Below are 24,108 nucleotides of genomic sequence, written 5' to 3'. Positions count from 1 at the left end.
ATATATATATATATATATATATATATATATATATATATAATATATAAACTATATATTATATATTATATATATGTGTAATATATATGTTATTATATATTACATATATGTGTGTATGTGTGTGTCATAAGATAGACTAATATATAAATAATATATAAATTATTAATATATAATTATAATATATAAATAATATATAAATTAATATATAAATAAATTAATATATAAATAATATATAAATAATATATAAATATATCTTGTAGAATTTTAAGAGAAATTTATATATTATTTAATCAAAAATAATATGATTTAAACATTCTATTCAAATATTTCTTTCTTCTTTTATTTTTATTTTTTATATTTATTTTATTTTTATTTTTTATATTTTATTTGTATCAAAAAATGTCATTAAGTTTTTTTTTAATAATTTATATTTCATTATTATTATTATATTAAATTTAAATCATATTATATAATATTTATTATTAGAAAGACGTATATACTATTTTTTTTTAAGAATTTCGAAAATTATTACAAATTGGATTAACTACTATTGAACCTGGAAAAAACAGAGTAGACAATTGTACTCCTCCAGCGATCAAAGAATTTCCATCTGATGGCCTTACTCGAGAACAAAGACAATTAGGATTTATATTGATACATTTTGTAATAGCAATTTATATGTTTCTGTTACTTGCTATTGTTTGTGATGATTTTTTTGTGCCATCAATTAAAAAAATTTGCGATAGTAAGTAACATATAACTCTTATTTCAAAAAAAAAAAAGAAAGAAAAATGAAATTTTTAAAATTTTAATTGTCAAAAAAGGAGAAAAATTACAAAAGAAATATTTTTAAAATCATTATGTATATTTGATTTTTAGAGATTAACGTTTCAGAAGATGTTGCAGGAGCGACGATTATGGCAACAGCTAGTTCTAGTCCGGAACTATTCATTAATATTGTAGGTACTTTTATTACAGAGGGAGATTTAGGTGTTGGTACGATTGTTGGTTCTGCAGTTTTCAATATATTAGCGGTACCTGCATGTTGTGGTTTATTTGCAAATCAGGTATAATTTTTTTTTATTTATCAATAAATACTATTGAAATATGCTATTGATAATATGTGGAATGAAAAATATATATATATATATATATGTAAGGAATGAAAAAAAAATATATATATATTTTTTTTTTCAAATATTATTTTAATATGCATAAGTATATAATGTTAGTATATAAGTAAAGATAAATATAGTTTCACCTTTTTATATAAATATATGTATAAAGAAATAACGATTGAAAAAAATAAAAGGAATAATTAAAGTAAATTTCTTTGCAGATATTAAACTTGGAAGCATGGCCTGTAACACGAGACACTATTGCATATGCAATTACTGTCCTTTTATTAATTTTGACTTTACGAGATGGTCGAATTGAATGGTACGAAGCATTGATTCTTGTTCTCTCATATTTCTTATATATTTTAGGTAAGTTTATGATATATGTATATTATTAAATTGTATATTATTAAATTGATTCTTCATTATTTTTTATTATTTTTTTTTATCAATAAATAAAATTAGTACAAGAATATGCTAAAAATTCAAATAGTTTTAAGATTCTAATATTAATATAATGATATAAACTTTTTTCTAATATAATTTAATATAATAATTTAATTAAAAAAAAACATTTATATATGTAATATATATATTATATATTTATATATAAATATATTATTATTTATATTTATATATTTTTTATTTATATATTTATATATATATATTTTATTATTATTTCTATTTATATTCTATTATTATTATTTAACATTATATATATTTAGAAATGTTTTCGCATAGATTGTTTTTCTAGTTCTATTATATGTGAATTTTTATCGTTTCAGTAATGTGTTTTGATCGTAATATACATCAATTTATTCAATATGCAACAAGAACAAGAAAAAAGTATAAGAATCTTTCTGAAAAAACTCCTTTATTTTCTAATGGTATTACATTAATTTTACTCATTTTATTACATTAATTTTTTACTCAATTCTGTGACTTATATATAATTGATTTTTATTTATAAAAATATCATTCATTTATCTTTTCAGATATTAAAAACATAGATATTAATTTATTAGAATCGAGTGAAGAAGATGAATCGCGTAAGTAATATGGATTATACAAAAAGCATAGTATATGTAAAGCATAAAATAGTAAGTGTAATGTACATAGTATACATATAATTATAAATACAGTAAAATATTTCTTTTATTTTCTAGTTGAAATTGTAAATATGACGAATTGGCCAAAATCGAAGTGTGAACGAATTTGGTGGTTGATTACTTGGCCTATAAATTTCGTGCTTCTCATCACAATTCCCGATTGCAGAAGAAGCACATTAAAATCTTGGTACCCTCTTACTTTTATTATGTGCATAATATGGATAGCATCTACTTCATACATAGTTGGATGGGTCATTACTGTAATTGGTACGCATAATAATTTTTACTAAACAATTTCATCATATTTAATTGGTCAGATTTTATTTTTAGTAAATATTTATAGTTAATAGTTACAAAAAATATAATAATATGATATGAGCATATATAATAAATGTACATCAAATACAAAAAAATAATTAAGTAGGTATATTTATATATATTTGATATTACGTGATAATGAATATTATTTTAGGCGATACATTTAGGATTCCCGATTCTATAATGGGATTAACTTTTCTTGCGGCAGGAATGAGTGTACCGGAGGCTGTGTCAAGTGTTATTGTTGCGAATCAAGGTAATTTTATTTTTTTTATATATTGATTTTTTGATATAGTATTAATATGGGATATCGATTAAAATTAATTTCTATTTAAACAAGTTATTTCTATTTGAAAATGATCGATGATCCTTCTATCATTTATAATAATTATCATTTATTTTATTAAATCGATAAAAAATAATATCGAATAAAAAATCAAAAAATAAGTATCGAATAAAAATCCTGATATTAACATGCTAAGCTACGATAATACATCAAGTGACATTATTAGCAAATGATCAAATTTATTTAATTTTTTTCATTTTATAGATAGCTAATATTATTTGTATAATATTATTTGTATTTAATATATATATGTCAACAATTTTATACATGTATATTTACAATTAAAGTAAAATTTCTTGATATTCCTAACTAATGATTATTTTTTTTATTCTAATATTTTATTTTAATACTTTTAAATTAAAATTTTTTGTATCTTTTATAAAATTTAATAATTGACATATAATTCTTCTAATTTTTAGGACATGGAGCTATGGGCATCAGTAATTCAATTGGTTCAAATGTATTCGATGTATTGCTTTGCCTTGGATTACCTTGGTTTTTAAAAGCAGCACTTTTTTCGAAAGAATCTGGCAATCATTATGTGACGATTAATTCTCAAGGACTAATTTATAGCTCCATATCATTATTTTCTACTCTTACTGTTCTTTATTTATCTCTTTTAGTTGGCAAATTTAAATTAACACGATCCGTTGGAATAATTTGTCTTATTATGTATATCATTTTCTTAGTATTTGCTTCTATTTTGGAACTTAATATATTTTTCATGGTTAATTTACCTATATGTATTGATTGATATTTTAATAATTTATAATATTTATAATATAACTTGTTATATTGTTATTAGATTTTAATATGAAAATAGAATTCTTTCTTTAATTCTTTTGTTACTTGTTAATGCATATTATATGTATTATATGCACTTAGTGTATATTTGAATTATTCAAATATTTGAAAATTACGAATTTAATATCAATTCTATAATGAATGTGCTATACTCATCACAAATAATTTTCTTTTTTCTATGATATGTTATTTTATATATACATATAGTTGTATAAATGTATGTATGTATGTATTTTGTATATATGTATATACATATATGTATAAATATGTATGAATAATTAAATATATTTGTAAAATTTGAGAATTAAATTTATGTATATATATAATGTATATTATGTATATATATATATATATATATATATATATTATAGATATATATAAATATATCTATATAAAAAATTGACTTAATAATTCATTCATACTATTTTTACATTTTATTGAAATATGAAAAAAATGCACTTATTTTTATAATCTTTTCATTTTTTATATTTTTTTATTTTCCAATTATTTGCATATTACAAGTTATTAATGATGTACTTTATATGAAGCAAATTTTAATGCAAATATATGAATGAAAAAATATGTCAGAAAGAATGTACCAAAGAGAGAAAATAAGATATTGTCAATTATTTTCACATATAAAACAAATTATTCTATTTATTGCTTGTTCTATATTATGTTCATTTTATAAAACTTAATAGATATATTTTAATAAGAAAAATATATATATATATATATATACATATATTATATATGTTATGTATATATGTATACAATATATTATAAATAAATTATATATAATATATTATATTACTAAAATATTTTAGAGTTGACCACAATTAGTAATCATAATTTTTTGATGAGTTTTTCCAGTTTGAGAACCATAGCTTTCAATTTTTTTTACTACACCCATACCATCCACGACAGAACCAAAAACTACATGTTTATTATCTAACCAAGTAGTCTTTATAGTAGTTAAAAAAAATTGTGAACCATTAGTATTAGGTCCAGAATTTGCCATGGACAATATGCCAGGACCAATGTGTTTTAATTCAAAATTTTCATCTTCAAATTTTTCTCCATAAATTGATTTTCCTCCCGTGCCATTATGGTTAGTAAAGTCTCCACCTTGACACATAAATTTAGGAATTACTCGGTGGAAGATACTTCCTTTATATCCAAAACCTTTTTCTCCCGTACAAAGGGCGCGAAAATTTTCTGCTGTTTTTGGAACTATATCTGTTCGTAATTCCATTATGATACGACCTAATGATTTATCATCAGCCGATATATCAAAATATACACGAGGTAACCCCATATTCGCAAAAATCACTTTAGTTTCACTTTATATTCACAGATAACAGATAATGAACAATATTAAATAAACGTATGTTCTTTTAATTAAATTTATATATAATAATAAATTTCTAAATTTTTTTATTTTATGCTTATATTATTATGCATAAAAGACAACTCAACTTAATAAAATTATTAAATAAAAATAATTAGATTACTTCATTCCATTTAAAAAAATACAAGAATAAAATATAATCGATACGCCATCTATATTATTACACTATATCAAATTAAACATAAACTATTTGTATTTATGATATGTAAGTAAGTTAATATATTTATTTATATACATATGTATATATTACACATTATTTCGAAATTATATTATCTATATATATTATCTATATATATTGATTCTATCTTCAAAATATTGAAATATTGAATCATTGATCGTTGGCTTTCTATATTGAAACATTTGTGATAGTAGAATATGTTGTTAATGTCCAATAATTTATTTTAATCAAATTTCAAAAATATATTATTTATATTATATATATTATTTATAATACATAAAATAGCTTAATTTATATATACTATATACTATATATATATTATATTTTAATATTTAATGCAAATATATAAATCATAAATTAATATTAAAAAGAGACTTTGAATAATAAAAATATTTTATAAATTTTTAACCATAATATATAAATTATATTTTTTAAATATTTTATATTATTCTTTATTTATTTTTTTAATTTGAATAAAATAAATTAATCGATAAATAGAATTATTTTTAATACATTATCATAATAAATTATATAGTATCGATGAAACTGCAAAAATAACTCATTTTTAGTAGGATAAAATATCCTAGATGGCAGTTGACTCTATGTCTTCGAAATAATGAATCGTTGATCGTTGGCTTTCTATATTTGTTTGAAAAATTTGTGACAGTAAAGTGTGTTGTCGACGCCCAGTTACTTGTGAGTGTTTTAGTCAAATTTTATGTATATTTTCTCTTTTTTTAAATGTAATTTACATTTTATTATGGATTAAATTATGAAACATATCATTGAATATATTTGATTATACATTCGAATAATAATTTATCGAAATAGAAGCCGATAGATTTGACAAAATACCAAAAATGGCGATCTGAAAAACAATTATTTCATCACAAATCTATCTCTGTAATTACATTGACTTATTGAATATTAACGATCGTTATTTTTTTCATTTATTGTATAAATATTTTTTTTTTATTTGCTTGACAAATGTAGCCTTTGAAATTCAAAGTATATTTCCATTTATTTAATAAAATATACATTAAGGAACATAATTGGACATGACGGAATATAATGGAACATGACAAAAAATGATAAAATTTAATTATATTGAATTAAATCAAATATTATAAAACATAATTTTATATTGTTGATTGATATCAATACTTATATAAGAAAGTTTATGTACAAAACACATGTATACTTTTAGTAGCATGTTATATTTTTTTTCTGCACAGGAATATTCGAAGGAAATAAAAAAAAATGCAGACTATTAAATGCGTTGTAGTTGGAGATGGTGCAGTAGGTAAAACATGTCTGTTGATTTCATATACTACCAATAAGTTTCCATCCGAATATGTTCCAACAGTATTCGACAATTACGCTGTAACTGTTATGATTGGTGGTGAACCATATACTTTAGGATTATTTGATACAGCAGGTAAATGTCATATATTTATTAAGTTTATAGTTTATTAGATTAGAAAAAAAATCATTTATAAAAATAAATATGATATATTGATAGATATAATATATTGATAGATATTGTTAAAAATATCATATAGCATTTATTTTATTAAATGAAGTAATTTCTTTTTAATCAGAACTTATATTTCTGTATTTATTTCTTTAAAAGATTTTATTAATTATTAATGTAATCTTGATAAATTTATGTCAATTATATAATCATTTATTATATTTACATATTTTATGTTTTAATTATATTATATTATTTTTAATTATATATCTATATATATATATATATATATACAATTAAAATATTATATTAAATATTAATAATTCATTTAAAGGTCAAGAAGATTATGACCGATTACGTCCTTTGAGTTATCCTCAAACTGACGTATTTCTTGTTTGTTTTTCGGTTGTATCTCCATCATCTTTTGAAAATGTTAAGGAAAAGGTATGTATATATATTTGTTATTTCTATTTACAAAAATAATTTTTCAACTCAGAAATCTTTCATCAGTGGGTTCCAGAAATAACTCATCATTGCCAAAAGACTCCATTTTTGCTAGTTGGTACTCAGATTGATTTAAGAGATGATGCAGCAACTATTGAAAAACTTGCAAAAAATAAACAAAAACCTATATCGGCTGAACAAGGTGAAAAACTCGCCAAGGAACTCAAAGCAGTAAAATATGTGGAATGTAGTGCTCTTACACAAGTATGGCTGTGTTTGTAATCTCAAAAAATACTGTATTCTTTATAGTTATTTTTTAAATATTTTCTTAATATTATATGTTTCCTATATATTATTATTTTTTTACTTTTTTAGAAAGGTTTAAAAAATGTATTCGACGAAGCAATTTTAGCAGCATTAGAACCTCCAGAACCAGTTAGAAGAAGACGATGTATTGTTTTGTAGAGAGCTTTTAACATCGTTTTTAAAGTCTATTAGCATTGTTCGAACAATGACTGTGTGAGTTTGTCATACAGTGCATACGAAAATACTTCGATTAACGATAGTTCGTCTGATTATTGGTACGATCTATCTTTCATTTTCGTCTCACTCGGCATACGCTCGATTCGCAAAAAAATAAAAACAAACATTTTATATATAAAAGATATGCACACATTATATACACGTACATTACGTGTTTACATGTGCACGTGTAAGTATATACATATGTATAAATATATAAATACAATATATATATATATATATGTATATATACAATGTATATGTATATATACAATATGTATATAATACAATAAATGTTAAATGTTTTATATTATATTATATTGTATTGTATTTTAATTTATTTATTTTATTTTATTTATTTTATTTATTATGTGCAAAATATATCACAAAATTTTTGAATTTAATTTAATATTCATTAACATAAAAAAAATATGATATCGATAATTAATAATTTTATTATTGGTTAAATTTTTTTATTTTCTTTTATTAATTTTTTCTTATTAATTTTTAACTTAATTGTAATTTTTAATTATTATTTAGTTATTATTAGATTAATAAATGATAATAAATAGTTAAATAATGTAGTAAATAATACATATTACAAAGGTAATATCAAAAATAAAAAGAGTTAAACAAAAGCATATTTTATCCAACATTGTTTAATTTTAAGCATTTATTATTCTGCAAAACTGATAATATATATTTAGATATATGTTGATTTTAAACAAGTTTCATTAGAATGAGGCAAAATAAAAAATTCTTAAGAAACCGTTGCGTCCATCCCTTTCGAGGTCGACAACCTCTTTGGATATGTTTCAAGAACACCATACCAATAAAACATCGAGTTTTAGACTAATTCCTCGTTGATCTTTTCCGTGCACGTGCGTAAATTTAGCCTTCTACGTTAGTTATTCCGAACGAACATTTATTTTCCATTTTCGTTTTCTTCACAGAAAGAATAATCAACATCCACAATTGAAATTATCTTATAAAATTAATGAAAGATCTATAGATGGCAGATGAGAAAAATTATTATACAATAATATAGTTTATTTATTTTATATCATATTTTATGCTATGATTTTTTAATTTACAAAATCATTTAATCAAAGAAAAAAAAATTAATAGATAAACTATTAATATTGCACACAAATTTGATCAATCTATCTATTTACTAATACTGCAATAAATTTCCATTGCAACATTCCACGTTCCTTCGCCGCACCTTAAACTCCTCACTAGACTATTTCATCTCAAAGTGCTATATAACTCTTACGACACTGATCAAACCTCAAATTTCATAAAATTCCAAGACTCTTTTAGATATTCCTTAAAGAACAATAAATTTTAGTAAAAAAATTGATAATTTGTTTCTAAAGAAATTAAGAAATATTATTATAAGTTAATAATAATATAAATATATAAAATTATTTGCATCTGTAAAAAATTATCTTATAAAAAAAATAATTAACATTAAAAAATTTAGAAATTAATATTTATTAATAAAAAAAACTTGTATACAAATTTTTCTATAGATATTATATAATTAATATAATAATATTATATAAATAAAAATAAATAAATACTATAAATTTTTGCAAGAAAACCTATAACTTATATTGAATATTAAATATCTTAAATTCCCAATAGAAATTTAGTATACATAATAAATTTCACTATGTGAGTTAATTGGATCGAAAAGATTAAAAGCTAAATTTAGGGAGCATAGTTATAAAGAATGGCGTGTCACCGCGCTATTAACAATGAGATTGAATGCGCGATCTGAACAATAAATATTAGACGGTTCTCTGACCTGCATTTTCGCNATATATATATATATATATATATATATATAATATACGTGCATAAACATACACACACGCATATATATATTGACGTTAATTTAAATCTAATGTTTTTATTTTTACATGTTTCATCTTTCTTTCTTTTCTTTTTTTTTTAATTATAAAATTTCTAATTCATTTATCTCTCAATTCCACTGCAAAAATTAATTTCAATCTATCGAAAATAATTTGTATCAACTGTACTTACATCTGCACATCAAGATTGTGAACATCCTTTGGTTTATTTGATATCCCTGTAAGTATATCGTCGTGACTAGAATCGATCGATTATAATATATTTAGAATCTTGCCATATGATAAGTAGCAAACAATTTTTCAAAATTATACAGATGGATTTTTTCCATAATATAAATATAATTTACATTCCATTTGATTCGTATTTAATTCGAAATGAAAAAGGCAGTTTATCTATTTGCGTGCCTTAGTAAAAACGCAAATATTTTTATCATCGCTTATTGTTGTTTTATATGAATAAAAATGGATAAATTTTTCTATTTACTTAAGAGAAATAAGGAAAATATTTCTATTTTGATATTCAAATATGTATGTGTTTTTAAGCAGGTGTAATAAGAATAATAAATTCATTATTATTTGATATATTTAAATAATAATTGCATTATATTCTTTGTATTGTGATTTATGATTTATAAGTTGTGTGTGTTTTATATATATATATATATAATTATTTATATATTTTGCATGTAAAATGAAATGTTCTTGATAATAATTTTTGTTATATAATATTGTTATCAAGTATATACATGCAATTAGTATAAGAAATATTTATAAGTGTACTAGTTAATCTCAATAAAAATATAGAACTTCGTTAATTAATAAATGATCAGAAAATGAAAATATATATATATAAACATGTACCTAACAATATATGGATTTAAACGTTCATGACATAATATATAGAATTTTGCGCATGAGCTGGTAAAGTTTGAACACCAGTGGAATTATGTGTGACATAAGAATTTGTTGTAAGCAAAATTCCAGATTGCGAAACATCGTGGGATGATACGTTAGCTGTTCCTTCAGGAACTCCACGTTCCATTGTTGTATAATTGTTAATTATTTGTTGTTGTTGTAGTTTCGAAGGTGAACAAGGAATTTGTAACGAAGAAGATGATGAACAAGATGAGGAGGAAGATGACGAAGAGGAAGAAAAGGAACAAGTTGAAGAAGAGGAGGAGGAAGAAGAAAAAGAAGCAGATGATGATGTTAAAGATGATGATGATGTCAACGAAGAAGACAAGGTACAAATAGTTGAAGAAGAGAAAACAGTGACAGTGGACGGTGCAGAAGTTACGAAATTGTTAGAAATAGAATGAATAATCCCTGTATAATTTGGAAGAATAAAGTTCGAGGTTTGTTGAGGTATTTGTTGAGGTGTAACTGTTGGTAGAGAACAAAAAGTGGATTGTAAAGAAGATGATGATAAATGCGAAGATGATAATGAAGGAGAAGTGGAATTAGTAGGACCTGAAATAGAATCAGATGAGGATAAAAATGTTTGAGCCGATTGAAGATCAGAGGAAGGTGTGAGAACTGTACGTCCTAAATGCAGTTGATAAAATCGATAAGAACCTTCGGATGTTGCTATCCCGCCACCATTAAAGGAAGCACATTTCGATGGTGCTATTACGGTATAGGAGGATGAAGAAGAAGATGTTACGGATATGGTGGATGGTAAATGATAAAAGGTTGGTTGGTGATTGTGCCGATGATATGAATGATGCTGTTGTTGCGTGTGATGATGAAATTGCAATGAATGATTCACAGTATGAGGAACCGAAGAAAAAGCAACTCCGGAAATTCGAAAATCATCTGGTTGCTGACGATGATGCAAATGAAGATGCAAAGTTTGTTGTGTAGGTTGTAATGTAATTGGATTAGACGATGTAAGCCGAGAATCAAAAAGAGAAGAAGATTTTGAGAAATGATTACTGAATGAATCAGAAGAAGGAAGTGGCGAAACGTGATCAAGATTTTGAGAAATGTTTGTTATTGGTGATATTGAAGGATTTCCTAAATGGAAATATTTCAATTGTTGTGTTGTTGATAATGATGGTTGTGTTTGCGTTTGTGTTTGCAATCGATGATTATTTTTGTTAGATCGAGGATATGGATATCTTTCAATATGATTTGCGTAACTAGGAGAAGGATGAGATGGCAAAATGCGTTGAATATTTTGATAAGTTGGATCGGATATACTATTATATGGAACAAAATACATGGTTCGGTAACATTTGCCATTGGTAGGAACTCCTTTATACGCATTTGTAGGCATTATGTTACATCGATAATTAGAAGAAGTTGCAATAGATTCTCTTCGTCGAGTTTTTCCAGAGAATCCATTTGTATTTCTATCTTCACTGGTATCAGTAATAGTATTATTGCCATCAATCTTTTCAGCTCCGATTGCAATACCTCGCGTTGATCGTGTATTCGTAATATTTAATTGTTCTTGAAAATGCTGACTATTTCTGGAATCTTGATAAAAACGAAAGTTATTATCATTTGCTGGTAATCGAGAATATTGTTGTATGAAAACATCGTCCGTGTACTGTGCACAATCCAAAGAATTTTGAGCAGTAACATTAGTATTCTCTACAATAGTTTGATAGATATCATCAATTTGTTTTTGCATTGTATTTATTCTATTAATTGTGTTCGCATCTTGTTCATCAGCAACTACAGTGTCAAGAAACGAGTTTGATGTAGAACCATTTATTGTTTTGTCATATAATGCGATTCGGCTATCAACTTTAATACAATTATTTTCATAATATACCGGTAACGAAGAATGAAAATTTGCTTCAAGAACGTTTGTATTATCATTTTCCAAACTTCCACATTGATGAAATTTTTCTTCGGTATTATTGTCTTGTTGACGTCGTTTGATGCCGGTTACTGATGGTCTACGGTTAAATCCATAATCATTTAATTCATCGTCGTCGTCATCATCATTATCATCGTTGTCGTTTTCATTATCATTATTCCTACTAATATTATTGCCGTTACTGTTATTATAATGGCGATTAACAATGCTTTGCACTTCATTAATCACAGTACGATTTTTGTTTCCATTATTTTCATGTTTATTAATATTCTCGTTATAAGTAAATCCAACTTGTTGTCGACTATCATTTTCATTTTTTCTATCGACAATTTTATCGATTTTATCTTCAGTGTTATAACCAATAATATTATTTATTATTGGATGATATTGATTTTCGACTTCATTATAACGTCGTTTTAATTTTTCAATTCTAAATTTGTCTTGTTCTATAAATGCCAATAATTCATCTGTTGTACTATCTCCTACATCTGATTTGTTGATATTTGTTGGTGTTCCTTTGGTAATGTCTGGTTCTACATTATTTCGATCTTCTTCACAAAATACTGCTTTGATATCTTCCAGATTGTAAGGCGAAAAAGCATTATAAGTATTATAAACTGTAGAACCAGAATTTTCTATTTTAGAATTATATTGATAGTAATCTTCTTGAGTATCTGAATTATTAACAGTTACACATGATAATGGTGCAAGACTGGCTAAAAATTGTTTACGAACATCAGAATTATTCGTTTTTAATGAATTTTTTGATTGTTGATTATCTTTAGCAATATTGTTTTTTCCATTATTACCGAGACCTAAATCAGGTAAATTTGAAGGAATATTTTTTTTGTGTACAAACAAATCAGTTAATTTTTTATATGTCGAATGATTGTGTATATTATCCAGAATTGGACTATTATCAGCTGAAGAAGTTTGTTTATAATAATTGGAACTCGCAATAGTTGTTGTCATAGCTGTTGTCGTCGCCGTTGTCATTACAAATGAAGAGTTTGATATTAACATTGTTGTCATTGCTGTTGTAGTTATCGTGGTGGTAGTCGTTGTTAAATCAGGCAATGCATTGAATTTCGTAGCGATCGGTATCGATGTCGATAATGTTGTTACTGTTGACATTTTATTAATGCCTGCTGTATTACAAATAAGTGTTTCCGTTGATAATAATTTATTTTGTTTGTGTTCTGATAATGGAGCATGTATCGAAGCAAAAAATTCGGCATCGATCTCCGTATTTGATGAATCTATGACATCTTTAATAGAATTTTGACAAATATTATCTTCTTCTTGATCCACGCAAGTGAGTTGACGTATTCGTTCCTCTAATGATAAATTCTTGGAAGGAAGAATTTTCTTTCGAGTATTTGTACGATATTTATCAAGAAGATTTCTTCGAAGAGTATTTCTCTCGATTGTTTTTTTAATTGGATTCGTTGTCTCTTCATGAAGAAATACAGTTTGATTTTCAGAAATTTTCGAATTTTTCGTTGCACCATAAAAACGTGAATTATCTGTAGTAACGAGAAATGTCGAATTATCTTGAGGATCATCAAGAGCATGTGTCGAAGAAATCAATTTTCCAAAAGGGACTGGTGGCGGCGAAACAAATTTTGGATTAGGAAATAATTGTCTAACTGCCGAGTTTGGTTTAAGACTATTACCCGTTAAAGAAGAGTTACCTAGTTTAAAAATAAGGGAAAACTCTTTTATATCAGATGGAGTTTGATTTATCGCAAACTGATTTTCATTGTCATTTTCAATATCGTTTATCATTATTGGCGTATTATGATCATCGGTAATATTGCGACAATGAATTTCTTTATTATATCCGATACAGTCAATAGAATTATTTTCACTGATTGTATTATGATTATTTGTTATATTATGGGAAGTAACATTTTCTTCCAAAATATTTTTTCGATTAATTTTCTTTCCATTTTGCAAATCAATATCTTCACTGATTTCACGTACAATTCGGTGTTCGGTAACAGTTGTCATAGTTATAGTCTCCACAAGATACCGATGATGAGATTCTATAAAAAAAAATAAAATATTTATATATATTGTTTCTTACGAGGAATTAATTTTATATTTTTTGTATAAACAAAAAAAAAAGAATTAAGAAAAATTATACCATTAGAAGTGGGTTTTTGTAATTGTTCGTCTGTTTTTTGTACGTGTTCATTATTATTTTCTGTTATTCTATGATTGCATCTTTTTTCTATTATTTTATGATTGGATTCTCCATCAATTTCCATATCTGTAAAATCATATTATATTTAATTAATTTAATTAATTTTAGTACATACAAGTATAAGAAATATATACAAAATATATGCGAATATATTTAACGCAAAACAAGATATCAAATATTATATATATATATATATATATATATATAATATTTGATACTTTGCTTTATATATATATTTTATATAATATGATTAAAATCAGTTTTCTACAAAATTCGAATATTCATTCTTTGTATCATGTAAATACCGGAATTATGATACACTGTACTTCCCGTAAAATATATAGAAATAATAATTCATATATATAAGATAATAATTCTGATAAGTATTTATTAATTATGCGATAGATGTTTATACATTTATTTTATACTTCTTGATTTCTTTTATTTTTTTTTTTATTTTTTCTTTTTTAAAAATGTTATTAGATTATTAAAACTGTAATGATGATTATGCATATATAATTCAAAAATAATAATAAATGTGTTACTTAATAAATTAAGTTAATTATTTATATATTTTGCATGTAAAATGAAATGTTCTTGATAATAATTTTTGTTATATAATATTGTTATCAAGTATACACATGCAATTAGTATAAGAAATATTTATAAGTGTACTAGTTAATTTCAATAAAAATATAGAACTTCGTTAATTAATAAATGATCAGAAAATGAAAAATATAAAATATTAACAAATGTCTAAAAGGCAAAATTATATGTATAATAAATATTAGTATAGCATATTTTATTAAATATATATACAAAATATAATAATATAAACATAAAAAAGAATAAAAAATTATTACAAATTTAAAAAAATTTGTAAAAAGAATATATACATTTTATTTTTAATTATGAATAATATATAAAATTAATAAATAATGAATTGTAAAAACATTATTGAATAATATGAATTAAAAAAAATTAATGAATATAGTGATCTCATCATTTATGATATTATCCATTCTCGTTATTTGTTTATAATATATATCTTGAAATAAATTTTTATCTTTTTATATGTTCAAATTAAAACATTTATATCGTATATGTAACGAAATATATGACTGTACAAATATTTAATATATATATTTTTATTTTTTTTTAGATATTTGTTTATATTTCAACACAGATATAACAATTTTTTTGTGTGAATTATTTTGTAGATTTCTAAAAAAATACATTTACTTGTCTATTATTATAAAATAATATTTATTTATTTGTTGAAAATATTAAACAACAGATATAGATATTGTAATTTTTTTTTTGTATTATTATATAAATTATTCTATAAAGTTTTAAAAATATGTATATATTATTTATTTGTTGATATTTTGTTAATAAATGAAATTTCACAATGAAATTTTTTAATGTACGAATACTTTTTACATTAATTAATAATTATTAATTATTTATATATATTTCATTTTTATTATAATTATTATTATTAATTAATAAATATTAATAACAGGAAGAAAACTTGAAATATATGAAATCATGTTTTTTATATAATCATGTTTTATATTTTTTATATGTTAATATATTCAAAGAATCTTTCAAAAATTGATTCTAGTGATGAAAACAAATATAAAAATTGTTATATAAAAATATCGATTAATTCATCAAATTAAATAATTGAAGTTTAATATAATAAACATTAGATAAAGATTGCTCCGTTACAATCGTTCTGTCACATTATCACCATCTCATTTCATCGAACGAAAATTTCAATTGTTTATAATAAATAAATTTATTATAATATTATATTAAATTTTTATATTATTTAATAAATAATAAATATAATAATAATAAATAAATTTCAATTAATATTTTTATATTATTCAAATTTCGTTTTAGTGTTTAAAATCCTGCAAAAAATTTTCTACGAATATATTAAAAAATAAATATATTGATTTAATACATATATATAAAATATGTATAAATACATTGATATCGATATGACAAAATAAAATTGTTATAAAAATGCTATAATTTTTTTCGAAATATATATTATTTGTTATTATGCATTTTATATTATACAAAGAAATGATATGGAAATATGTGTAAATATTATCAATAATATATGTATGTAATATGTATTTCTTACTGATTCGAATGTTTTTATTCATTTGCATTTATAATTAATTAGAACTTATTTGGAATTAATAGAAAAATCACTTATTAATAATAAAGTACAACGAATCGTTAGATACTTTTATTGAGATAGAACTTACCTGGCTTTTGTTCGCAGTGAAGATAATCTAAGGATGATTGTAAGCAACATTCTGCTACGTTAGAAAGTTGTCCATTAGAATAAATATCTTTGTAACCTTCTGGTGGACTTAATGTTTCTTGTTGATGTTCTTGTCTTGGAAATGATGGTGGTCTATCTGATGTTTGTGATAGTGAAGGCGGTGGCGGTGGCGGCGGTGGTGATGGTGGTGGTGGTGGTGGTGGTGGTGGTGGTGGTGGTGGTGGCGCTGGTGGCGGTGGTGGCGGCAGTGGTAATGGTGGCGGAGGAGGTGGCGATAACGAAGATAACGATGATGTAATTGTTAATGATGGCAATATAAATTCACCCATTCTTTTACGATTCTCAATATCCCTTTCTTCATTAATCCGTTTATTTTTATCCCATATATTTAGCGACTTTGTTATTTTTCTTTTTTTTCTTTCATCTTCTTCTATATTAAATTTTCTCTCTTCGGTTTCTACACTTTTTCGCACTTCGTTTTTTTTTTGTATAACGTGTTCCCTTTTCTCTTCAATCTCTTTCATTTCTTTATTATCCATTAATTCTTTTTCACTTTCTATTTTTTTGATCTCTTTATGTCTTTCCATTTCTATTTCAAATTCTTCATCATCTTCATCTTCTAGATGCAATTCTACACATTCAAATCTTTTGTTGCTACAACTTTCTTCTCTTAATGTATTCTCGTGTATTATTTCTTCATCTCTTTCTATATCATGATATCGATTATTATCCGATAAATCAAAATGAAGATTCAATTCAGCTCGACATTCTTTGCAATTTCCTAAACGCATTAATTCATGTTCTTGACAACAACAATCACAATCTTCTTCATAATCAGCACAACATTCTTCTTTTATTAATATTATATAATCAGCAGCGAAAAATTCATTTAATTTTTCGTTTATTACAACTCGATTTTTCTGCGATCTACTTTTAGATTGACCAGGTTTTTTTAACAAGGACTTGAGAATTTTCGCAGGCTGTTCCGCCGGAAGTTTGCTTCCGTGCTCCTTCATTATTGTGGCTTCTTTCCTTCTGTTCTCTCTGTACCTATATATTTTTCTATGTGTACAGTACTCCTTTCTTCACCTGTTGTATGCACGTATAGGTTATAGCACTATACATATACAGTTTTTTTCCCTACTATAATTACCAAGTATTTCTTTATCAAATAAAATTCCAATTCTACTTGCAATATTTCACTGTGCTTATATACTCGTATTCTGTATATATATATATATACAGAATATTATATATATATATATGTACATACATAATATATATAATCGTATATATATCGTATATATATATATATATATATATATATATATATATATATAATCGATTATTTATACGATCGATTGGGTGATTCTGTTAAGTAATTGCATCATCGAGTAGCCACGCCATACTTTCCGATTTTCAGTTTTCGTTGATTTGTTAATTCAATAATACGTTAACATTGATAAATAAGTAATTGTATGGTAATGAATCATATTGTAAAAAAAGAAAATAATAATAATAATCATAAATTAAAAATTAAAAATATACAAGATATATAAAACCATGGTGTTTCAAAACCTGATAATTAAAATATTCATACTTATAAGAAGTAGATATCAATTAGTCTTTTTTCAACATTATAAACAATAAAAACAAAAAAAGTGAGATGAAATTATTTCCATTTAAATCGATATATTATTTTCTAGTTATTTTCTAGTTGTTATTGCTATTCAATATCATATATATTAGAAATTATTAATTTTATGTTAATTATAAAATTAACAAGAAATACAATACTGATTAATAAATGAATAAAAAATCGAATGATTAGAATATTTAATATCTCATACCGTATTTACACCATAACAGTACAATTTAAAGCTTTCTCCATGAATTTTAAAACCTTAATGTTTTCCATAGATCTATTTTATTTCTTCATAACAAAGATTATTTAAAACATTATCACCGATCACTGTCACAAACACATCGTATTGATACTTATCGGCAATAGAATGGTCATTAACCGTATTGCTGCGACCACTGTTGCTGTTTTCGTCACAATTATCGTTAATATTGCGTCGTCGCTTTCGTCATTGGCATCGTTTTCTTTCCTGAACACTCAGTATTTCGTTCGTTGTGCGCAAGCGAACGCTCGTTTCAGGTATAACTCTACCGTTTATCGATCTTGGACGGCGAACGTAGGCGCACTTCTAATTGACACAACGCACTGCCATGATTATCGTTGTAACTTGTAACTTTCACTATAAATATACGTACATATATGCATATTTATATATTCAGCTACGTTATATGAATGAAGTATTATATCCGAAAAATATAATATCAATATAATATCAATTAATATCAATATATTTTATTTATGAAATAAGATTTAAAAAAAAAATATAACGAGATGAAATAATATTATTATTAATTTAGCAATATAAATGAATGTTTATACACTTAACTATCTATTAAAATTGATTAGGATCCTAATTTACAACATATCAGGAGGAATATTATCACGATGCAATAATCCGAGTATGCACTATAGGTTTTCTCATTCGAAATGAACAGTAAGGCTATCATCGGAGCGTTTCAACCTCGAGAGGACACTACTTTACAATCTTGCATCAAATAGATCATTAATGCGCAACATGATCGCGCATTGCGTCATTTGTTTCAATTTATCCCGCGTAACAATCAACAGGAACGATATTAATAAAAGACCAGTTATAACAGAGAATAACAAGAATTATTCAAGATTAAAATTATAAACAATATAAATTATTACATACATAATTATTACATACATAATTATTACTTACATAATTATTACATAATTAAACAAAATTTTAATTTGAAATTTTGATAGTATAATTATTTTAATTGAAAAATATTTATATAGATTTGAGAATATAACATCATTATTATTATATTCTTGCTTTCTTATTTCTGAATTAAATAGAACTTTTATTTTATATCGTAATTGATTTATCGACTATCATTTAATTTAACTTAACTACTTTACATAATAATAGAGCATTTTTTACATACTTCTAAAATGATTAATTTTAATAAATTAAAAACAATAAATTATTTAAAAAATTAATAAATTTAATAAAATTGAATTGAATTAAAAACTTATTAGTGTAATAAAAATATTAAATATTTTATAAAATTAATATTAAATTATAATATTGTAGATATTATAATGTAATATATTAATTTTATATATGTATATAATACATATTATATATGTATACATGTATACATTATATGTATATATGTGTATACATTATATCATAACATTATATTATAAATGATAAAATTAATTTTATTTAATAATTTATTAATAAAATATTTATAATAATTTTTAATAAATTAATAATAGATTAATAAATTACTAATAAAATATTAAAAATTAATTAACATTTAAATATACATACTATATTATAGACTAAATACAGGAGTAAACCAATCAGCTTGAATTTTTGAGAACTAAATTTGACTGTTATATTGATTCTTAATTGCTCATGAATGATAGCTACATAATGAAATAGTTATTAAATTATTAATAAGAATCAAATGAATTAATATATATTTATGTGCTCGGTAAATAGTCACTATTTGATGCAGAAAAACGATTTTAAAATAAATAGTTAAAGATAATTTTTTAAATAAATAAATATTTGTAAAGATTTTTTTAATATATCTTAGTATTTTTTTTCAATATAAGTTACCTGTTTTTGCTGTAGTAGCCATCATAAACTGTAATCAAATTAAGTAGAATAAACAACAAAGTAGATATCTATGAAATGTGTCATTTACAATCCAAAAATCTGATCGTTCGTATAAAGTACTTAACGATGTGCCAGACAATATCAAGGATCCTATATAAAGAGCAAACCATAGCGAATACTTTCTCCTTTTTCTCCAATCATAAATAATAGAATTTTGAAAATGCATCAAAAAAAAAAAAGTAAAATTAAGCCTAATTTAGAAAGAGACATTAGTTATAAACAAAGTATCTCTAATAAATACTAAACTTTTATAAACATTTTTATCATTTTATTTTTGCTCAACTACTTTCTTTATTTTATATTTTTATAAAGTAAAAATTAAAATTAAAATTTGCATTCGTTTTCAAAAAATTAAAAATATTTAACTTATCAAATGCCATCCTTATATAAAGTTAAATTTAAGATAGATTTAATACTTTTCACTCATGCAAAAATTATTGATATTTTAATGATTTTTTATTATATAATTTATTATATAAATAATAATAATAATTTTTATCTTTAAAGGGATATCAAATACAAAGAGGAATAAAAAAAAATAATAAATATTATTACTTTAGATACTTTATATTTATACTTTATATATATAAATTTTATATTCGGACTCTTCTTTATCTTTAAATTTGATGATCGGTGTCATCTAGAATTTATTCATTATTTATTATATAATAATTAATTATATAAATATTAATTAATTAATAATTATTATTATTTAAAAAATTCAAGGAATTTCACTAATCTCTCTTTTTTCATTGTTATCTCATATATAGTCTTAGATTGTTTCATAAATTTCTATTACTTTAAAATGTTTGTATGTTATCCATTTATATGGTATTTATAATTTCTGCTAAGAATCCCATTACAAGTTAGTTCTGTGTTCTATTGATAACAATGCGAAATGATAATGAAAAATCCTAATTATTTGACTCAAAAAATACATCAAATGATTAATTTATTCTTATATCTAATCTATGATATGACATGCATGCATTTTTTTGTCTTACAATTTGGAATTTTTAAAAACTTCTTTATCATTTTAGCATTTTCAATGAAATTTACAAAATAATGATTAAGCATAAAATAAAATTATAATATTTGTAATGATTAGAATTAAAACTACATTTTAATATAAATTATGAATAAAATATAAATATAATAAAATAAATTTTTGTAAATTTAAATAACGTGCACAATTTCATATTAAAATGTATATATTCTTATAAACAGTTATCTAAAATAATGATTTTGCATAGAAAATATGTTTTTATGTTTTTTATATTTATTTTGATTTTAATATATTACGATTGTAAAAATAAGTTTTTATTTTTGAAAATATTAATCCAATGTATGTGATTTTTTTTATTACACAAAAGAATTTAAGAATTCTATATAATTAGATATAATGAAAAAAATTATTTTTATTAACAAAAAATTATAAGTATTTTTTTTCGTAATTTTTATATAAATAATATATATATAATAGAGTCTGCACTCTTTGTTATCATAGTGTTCGCATTATTAATTTCAAAAAACATAAAATGTTCATATAAACATGTTGAGAATATGTACAAATTGTATAAGTTGGAAATTTTTTATAACAATTATAATTAATTTTTTGTAACAAACATTTTTAAAGTATCTTTATACATAAAATCTAAAATTTTATTTTATTCATATGACAACTTATTGATTACATCATTAATTTTTTCTTCAGAAATTTTTGATTTTAACAAATTAATTGTATGGTCAATAACAGTTTTTTCATTTATTTTTAAAATTTTTATAATTTCATTTGTTGATGAAATTTTTGATACTTCAATCCAATATCCTTCAAGATATTTCAATAATTCTGCCATTGTTTCTTTGGAATCTTCCTCTTCTTCTTTCATTGCTGAAAAAATTCATATAATTATAAATTTTTTTTATAGAAAATAAATTTATTTATTCAATAATATAATTCACCTGTATGAATGCTAACTATAATATTTAAAATCGTTGCATCTATATCAATAGTAGAATCTGCTCTTAAAAATCCTTTCCATCGAAAATCAAGAATCATTTCTGCACATCTATGAATACAAGAAGCTTTGATTTCATCTAAAGGATAAAGATTCCATGGATCAGTAAAACTTATTAAAATTCTTCGTAGAATTTCTACTATTCTAATTAAGTTATCTTCTTGTAAAATTTCTTGATGAATTTGATGACCTTTCCGAAGAATTGAAAACAGCTCTAACCAATCTTCAAGATATTTCAAAGTTGAAACTGAATAAAAAGTTTCATCCTGAGGAAAAACTTCTTCAAAAGATTCTAACATTCCTGTAAATTTTAATTTTCTTGTTTTTAAAAATTAATAAATTATAATAAATTTTCTGCTTTATAAAAATAAATTAATTTTTTGCAATGTTATGTTCAGTATGATTGTATATAGATCTTATTTTAGTTATTTAGTTATTTAGTTCAATATCTATTTTGTTTAGATGATTTATATTTAGATTATATATTTAGAATACATATCGTTTAGATTGTAACATCATTATTATTTTCATATTCTATCGTAAGTTATTTCATATTTATTAATATTTATTTATATTAAATAATTACAGATTACAAAGAGTTAGAATTTTTCACAAAAATATAGAAAAATTTAGCACCTGACAAAAAACTAGAAGACTCAAATAATTCATCCAATAATGTTCTTCCAGATGGAAAATCAATTTCTGCTGAAGAACGTAGAAAATTTGTGGTTGCAATCAAAAGTTCTTCTGTAAAAATTAGTTATAGATAGANATATATAATATATAATATATAATATATAATATATAATATATATATTATATATATAAACAATATAATATATATGTAACAATAATATATATAAACAATATATATTAAAAACAATTTATTTGAATTATTTCTTTAATATCATAGTATCTATTAATTATTAAGTTTAAAATATATGAAATGAATATATTTTTATTCAGAATTTAAAATTAAGAAAATCGAGATAACCTTAAAATCCTTTAAATATTTTCATCACAAAAAAGTACATAACTTATATTACATTATATAATATTCATAATACCCATTAAAATTCCATGTTTTAGAGTTTTCATCAATCTATCAATATCATTTAATTATTCAAGATAATCAAGTTAGAGACATTCTATAGATATAATAATATAGAAATTCATTATCTTTTTTTATATAGAATAAATTATAATGTATTTTTTAAAAATTTTTTTTTATAAAGATTCATAGAAGAAACGATATAACGATATAACATAAAACAATATATATTCAATTATTTTTTGATATCTTTATGTTTACGTTTTACTTTTATCTTATGTTATACTT

At 22.7% G+C, this 24,108-nt stretch overlaps 5 protein-coding genes across 10 annotated transcripts; 2 read left to right on the top strand and 3 right to left on the bottom strand.

Moving 5' to 3' along the window:
• The first annotated feature begins 483 nt into the window (after window positions 1-483).
• Window positions 484-3,720, top strand: LOC122720683 (sodium/potassium/calcium exchanger 4-like). The gene is made up of 8 exons (XM_043947520.1): window positions 484-742; window positions 877-1,064; window positions 1,337-1,484; window positions 1,901-2,002; window positions 2,111-2,164; window positions 2,282-2,491; window positions 2,697-2,798; window positions 3,308-3,720. Exons 1-8 carry the CDS (start codon window positions 676-678, stop codon window positions 3,640-3,642), a joined length of 1,206 nt encoding a protein of 401 aa, XP_043803455.1. The 5' UTR covers window positions 484-675; the 3' UTR covers window positions 3,643-3,720.
• A 723-nt stretch (window positions 3,721-4,443) lies between these two features.
• LOC122720811 (peptidyl-prolyl cis-trans isomerase) lies at window positions 4,444-5,170 on the bottom strand. Its single transcript, XM_043947802.1, has one exon. It carries the CDS (start codon window positions 5,008-5,010, stop codon window positions 4,516-4,518), a length of 495 nt encoding a protein of 164 aa, XP_043803737.1. The 5' UTR covers window positions 5,011-5,170; the 3' UTR covers window positions 4,444-4,515.
• Window positions 5,171-5,920: 750 nt separating this feature from the next.
• LOC122720799 (cdc42 homolog) lies at window positions 5,921-8,002 on the top strand. Of its 3 annotated transcripts, none has more exons than XM_043947775.1 (5): window positions 5,921-5,977; window positions 6,517-6,719; window positions 7,090-7,199; window positions 7,266-7,463; window positions 7,575-7,997. In XM_043947775.1, exons 2-5 carry the CDS (start codon window positions 6,542-6,544, stop codon window positions 7,662-7,664), a joined length of 576 nt encoding a protein of 191 aa, XP_043803710.1. In that variant the 5' UTR covers window positions 5,921-5,977; window positions 6,517-6,541; the 3' UTR covers window positions 7,665-7,997. The 3 variants fall into 3 exon arrangements, with proteins under 3 accessions (XP_043803710.1, XP_043803711.1, XP_043803709.1); XM_043947776.1 differs by lacking the exon at window positions 5,921-5,977 and adding an exon at window positions 6,028-6,184 and having other exon boundaries at window positions 7,579-8,002; XM_043947774.1 differs by lacking the exon at window positions 5,921-5,977 and adding an exon at window positions 6,039-6,184.
• A 2,257-nt stretch (window positions 8,003-10,259) lies between these two features.
• LOC122720738 (probable serine/threonine-protein kinase DDB_G0282963) lies at window positions 10,260-19,542 on the bottom strand. 4 transcript variants are annotated; one of them, XM_043947647.1, is made up of 5 exons: window positions 19,417-19,514; window positions 18,799-19,209; window positions 16,929-18,171; window positions 14,581-14,706; window positions 10,260-14,479 (listed from the first exon to the last, which is right to left on the bottom strand). In XM_043947647.1, the coding sequence occupies exons 3-5, from the start codon at window positions 17,962-17,964 to the stop codon at window positions 10,479-10,481; spliced, it is 5,163 nt and encodes a 1,720-aa protein (XP_043803582.1). In that variant the 5' UTR covers window positions 17,965-18,171; window positions 18,799-19,209; window positions 19,417-19,514; the 3' UTR covers window positions 10,260-10,478. The 4 variants fall into 4 exon arrangements, with proteins under 4 accessions (XP_043803582.1, XP_043803583.1, XP_043803584.1 ...); XM_043947648.1 differs by having other exon boundaries at window positions 16,929-18,091; window positions 18,799-19,542; XM_043947649.1 differs by having other exon boundaries at window positions 16,929-18,037; window positions 18,799-19,542.
• Window positions 19,543-22,274: 2,732 nt separating this feature from the next.
• On the bottom strand, window positions 22,275-23,840 carry LOC122720752. The gene is made up of 4 exons (XM_043947672.1): window positions 23,837-23,840; window positions 23,406-23,516; window positions 22,714-23,070; window positions 22,275-22,642 (listed from the first exon to the last, which is right to left on the bottom strand). The coding sequence occupies exons 1-4, from the start codon at window positions 23,838-23,840 to the stop codon at window positions 22,419-22,421; spliced, it is 696 nt and encodes a 231-aa protein (XP_043803607.1). The 3' UTR covers window positions 22,275-22,418.
• Between the last annotated feature and the right edge of the window lie 268 nt (window positions 23,841-24,108).

This window comes from Apis laboriosa, unplaced genomic scaffold (assembly GCF_014066325.1).
Source record: "Apis laboriosa isolate Shangri-la unplaced genomic scaffold, ASM1406632v1 scaffold1321_cov151, whole genome shotgun sequence".
Lineage (NCBI taxonomy): Eukaryota > Metazoa > Arthropoda > Insecta > Hymenoptera > Apidae > Apis > Apis laboriosa.
This window is presented reverse-complemented; position numbering and strand designations above follow the sequence as displayed.

Excerpts from the sequence above, each read along its gene's own strand:
- LOC122720811 (XM_043947802.1), bottom strand. The coding sequence starts at position 5,010 with ATGGGGTTACCTCGTGTATATTTTGATATATCGGCTGATGATAAATCA.
- LOC122720738 (XM_043947648.1), bottom strand. The coding sequence starts at position 17,964 with ATGAAGGAGCACGGAAGCAAACTTCCGGCGGAACAGCCTGCGAAAATT. Across the intron at positions 14,707-16,928 it reads TCACTGCGAACAAAAGCCAG|ATATGGAAATTGATGGAGAA; the intron begins GTAAGTTCTATC and ends ATGATTTTACAG. Across the intron at positions 14,480-14,580 it reads ACAAAAACCCACTTCTAATG|AATCTCATCATCGGTATCTT; the intron begins GTATAATTTTTC and ends TTTTTTTTATAG.
- LOC122720752 (XM_043947672.1), bottom strand. Across the intron at positions 23,071-23,405 it reads GTCTTCTAGTTTTTTGTCAG|GAATGTTAGAATCTTTTGAA; the intron begins GTGCTAAATTTT and ends TAAAATTTACAG. Across the intron at positions 22,643-22,713 it reads TATAGTTAGCATTCATACAG|CAATGAAAGAAGAAGAGGAA; the intron begins GTGAATTATATT and ends GAATTTTTTCAG.
- LOC122720683 (XM_043947520.1), top strand. The coding sequence starts at position 676 with ATGTTTCTGTTACTTGCTATTGTTTGTGATGATTTTTTTGTGCCATCA. Across the intron at positions 743-876 it reads AATTAAAAAAATTTGCGATA|AGATTAACGTTTCAGAAGAT; the intron begins GTAAGTAACATA and ends TTTGATTTTTAG. Across the intron at positions 1,065-1,336 it reads GTGGTTTATTTGCAAATCAG|ATATTAAACTTGGAAGCATG; the intron begins GTATAATTTTTT and ends ATTTCTTTGCAG.
- LOC122720799 (XM_043947775.1), top strand. The coding sequence starts at position 6,542 with ATGCAGACTATTAAATGCGTTGTAGTTGGAGATGGTGCAGTAGGTAAA. Across the intron at positions 6,720-7,089 it reads AGGATTATTTGATACAGCAG|GTCAAGAAGATTATGACCGA; the intron begins GTAAATGTCATA and ends ATTCATTTAAAG. Across the intron at positions 7,464-7,574 it reads AATGTAGTGCTCTTACACAA|AAAGGTTTAAAAAATGTATT; the intron begins GTATGGCTGTGT and ends TTACTTTTTTAG.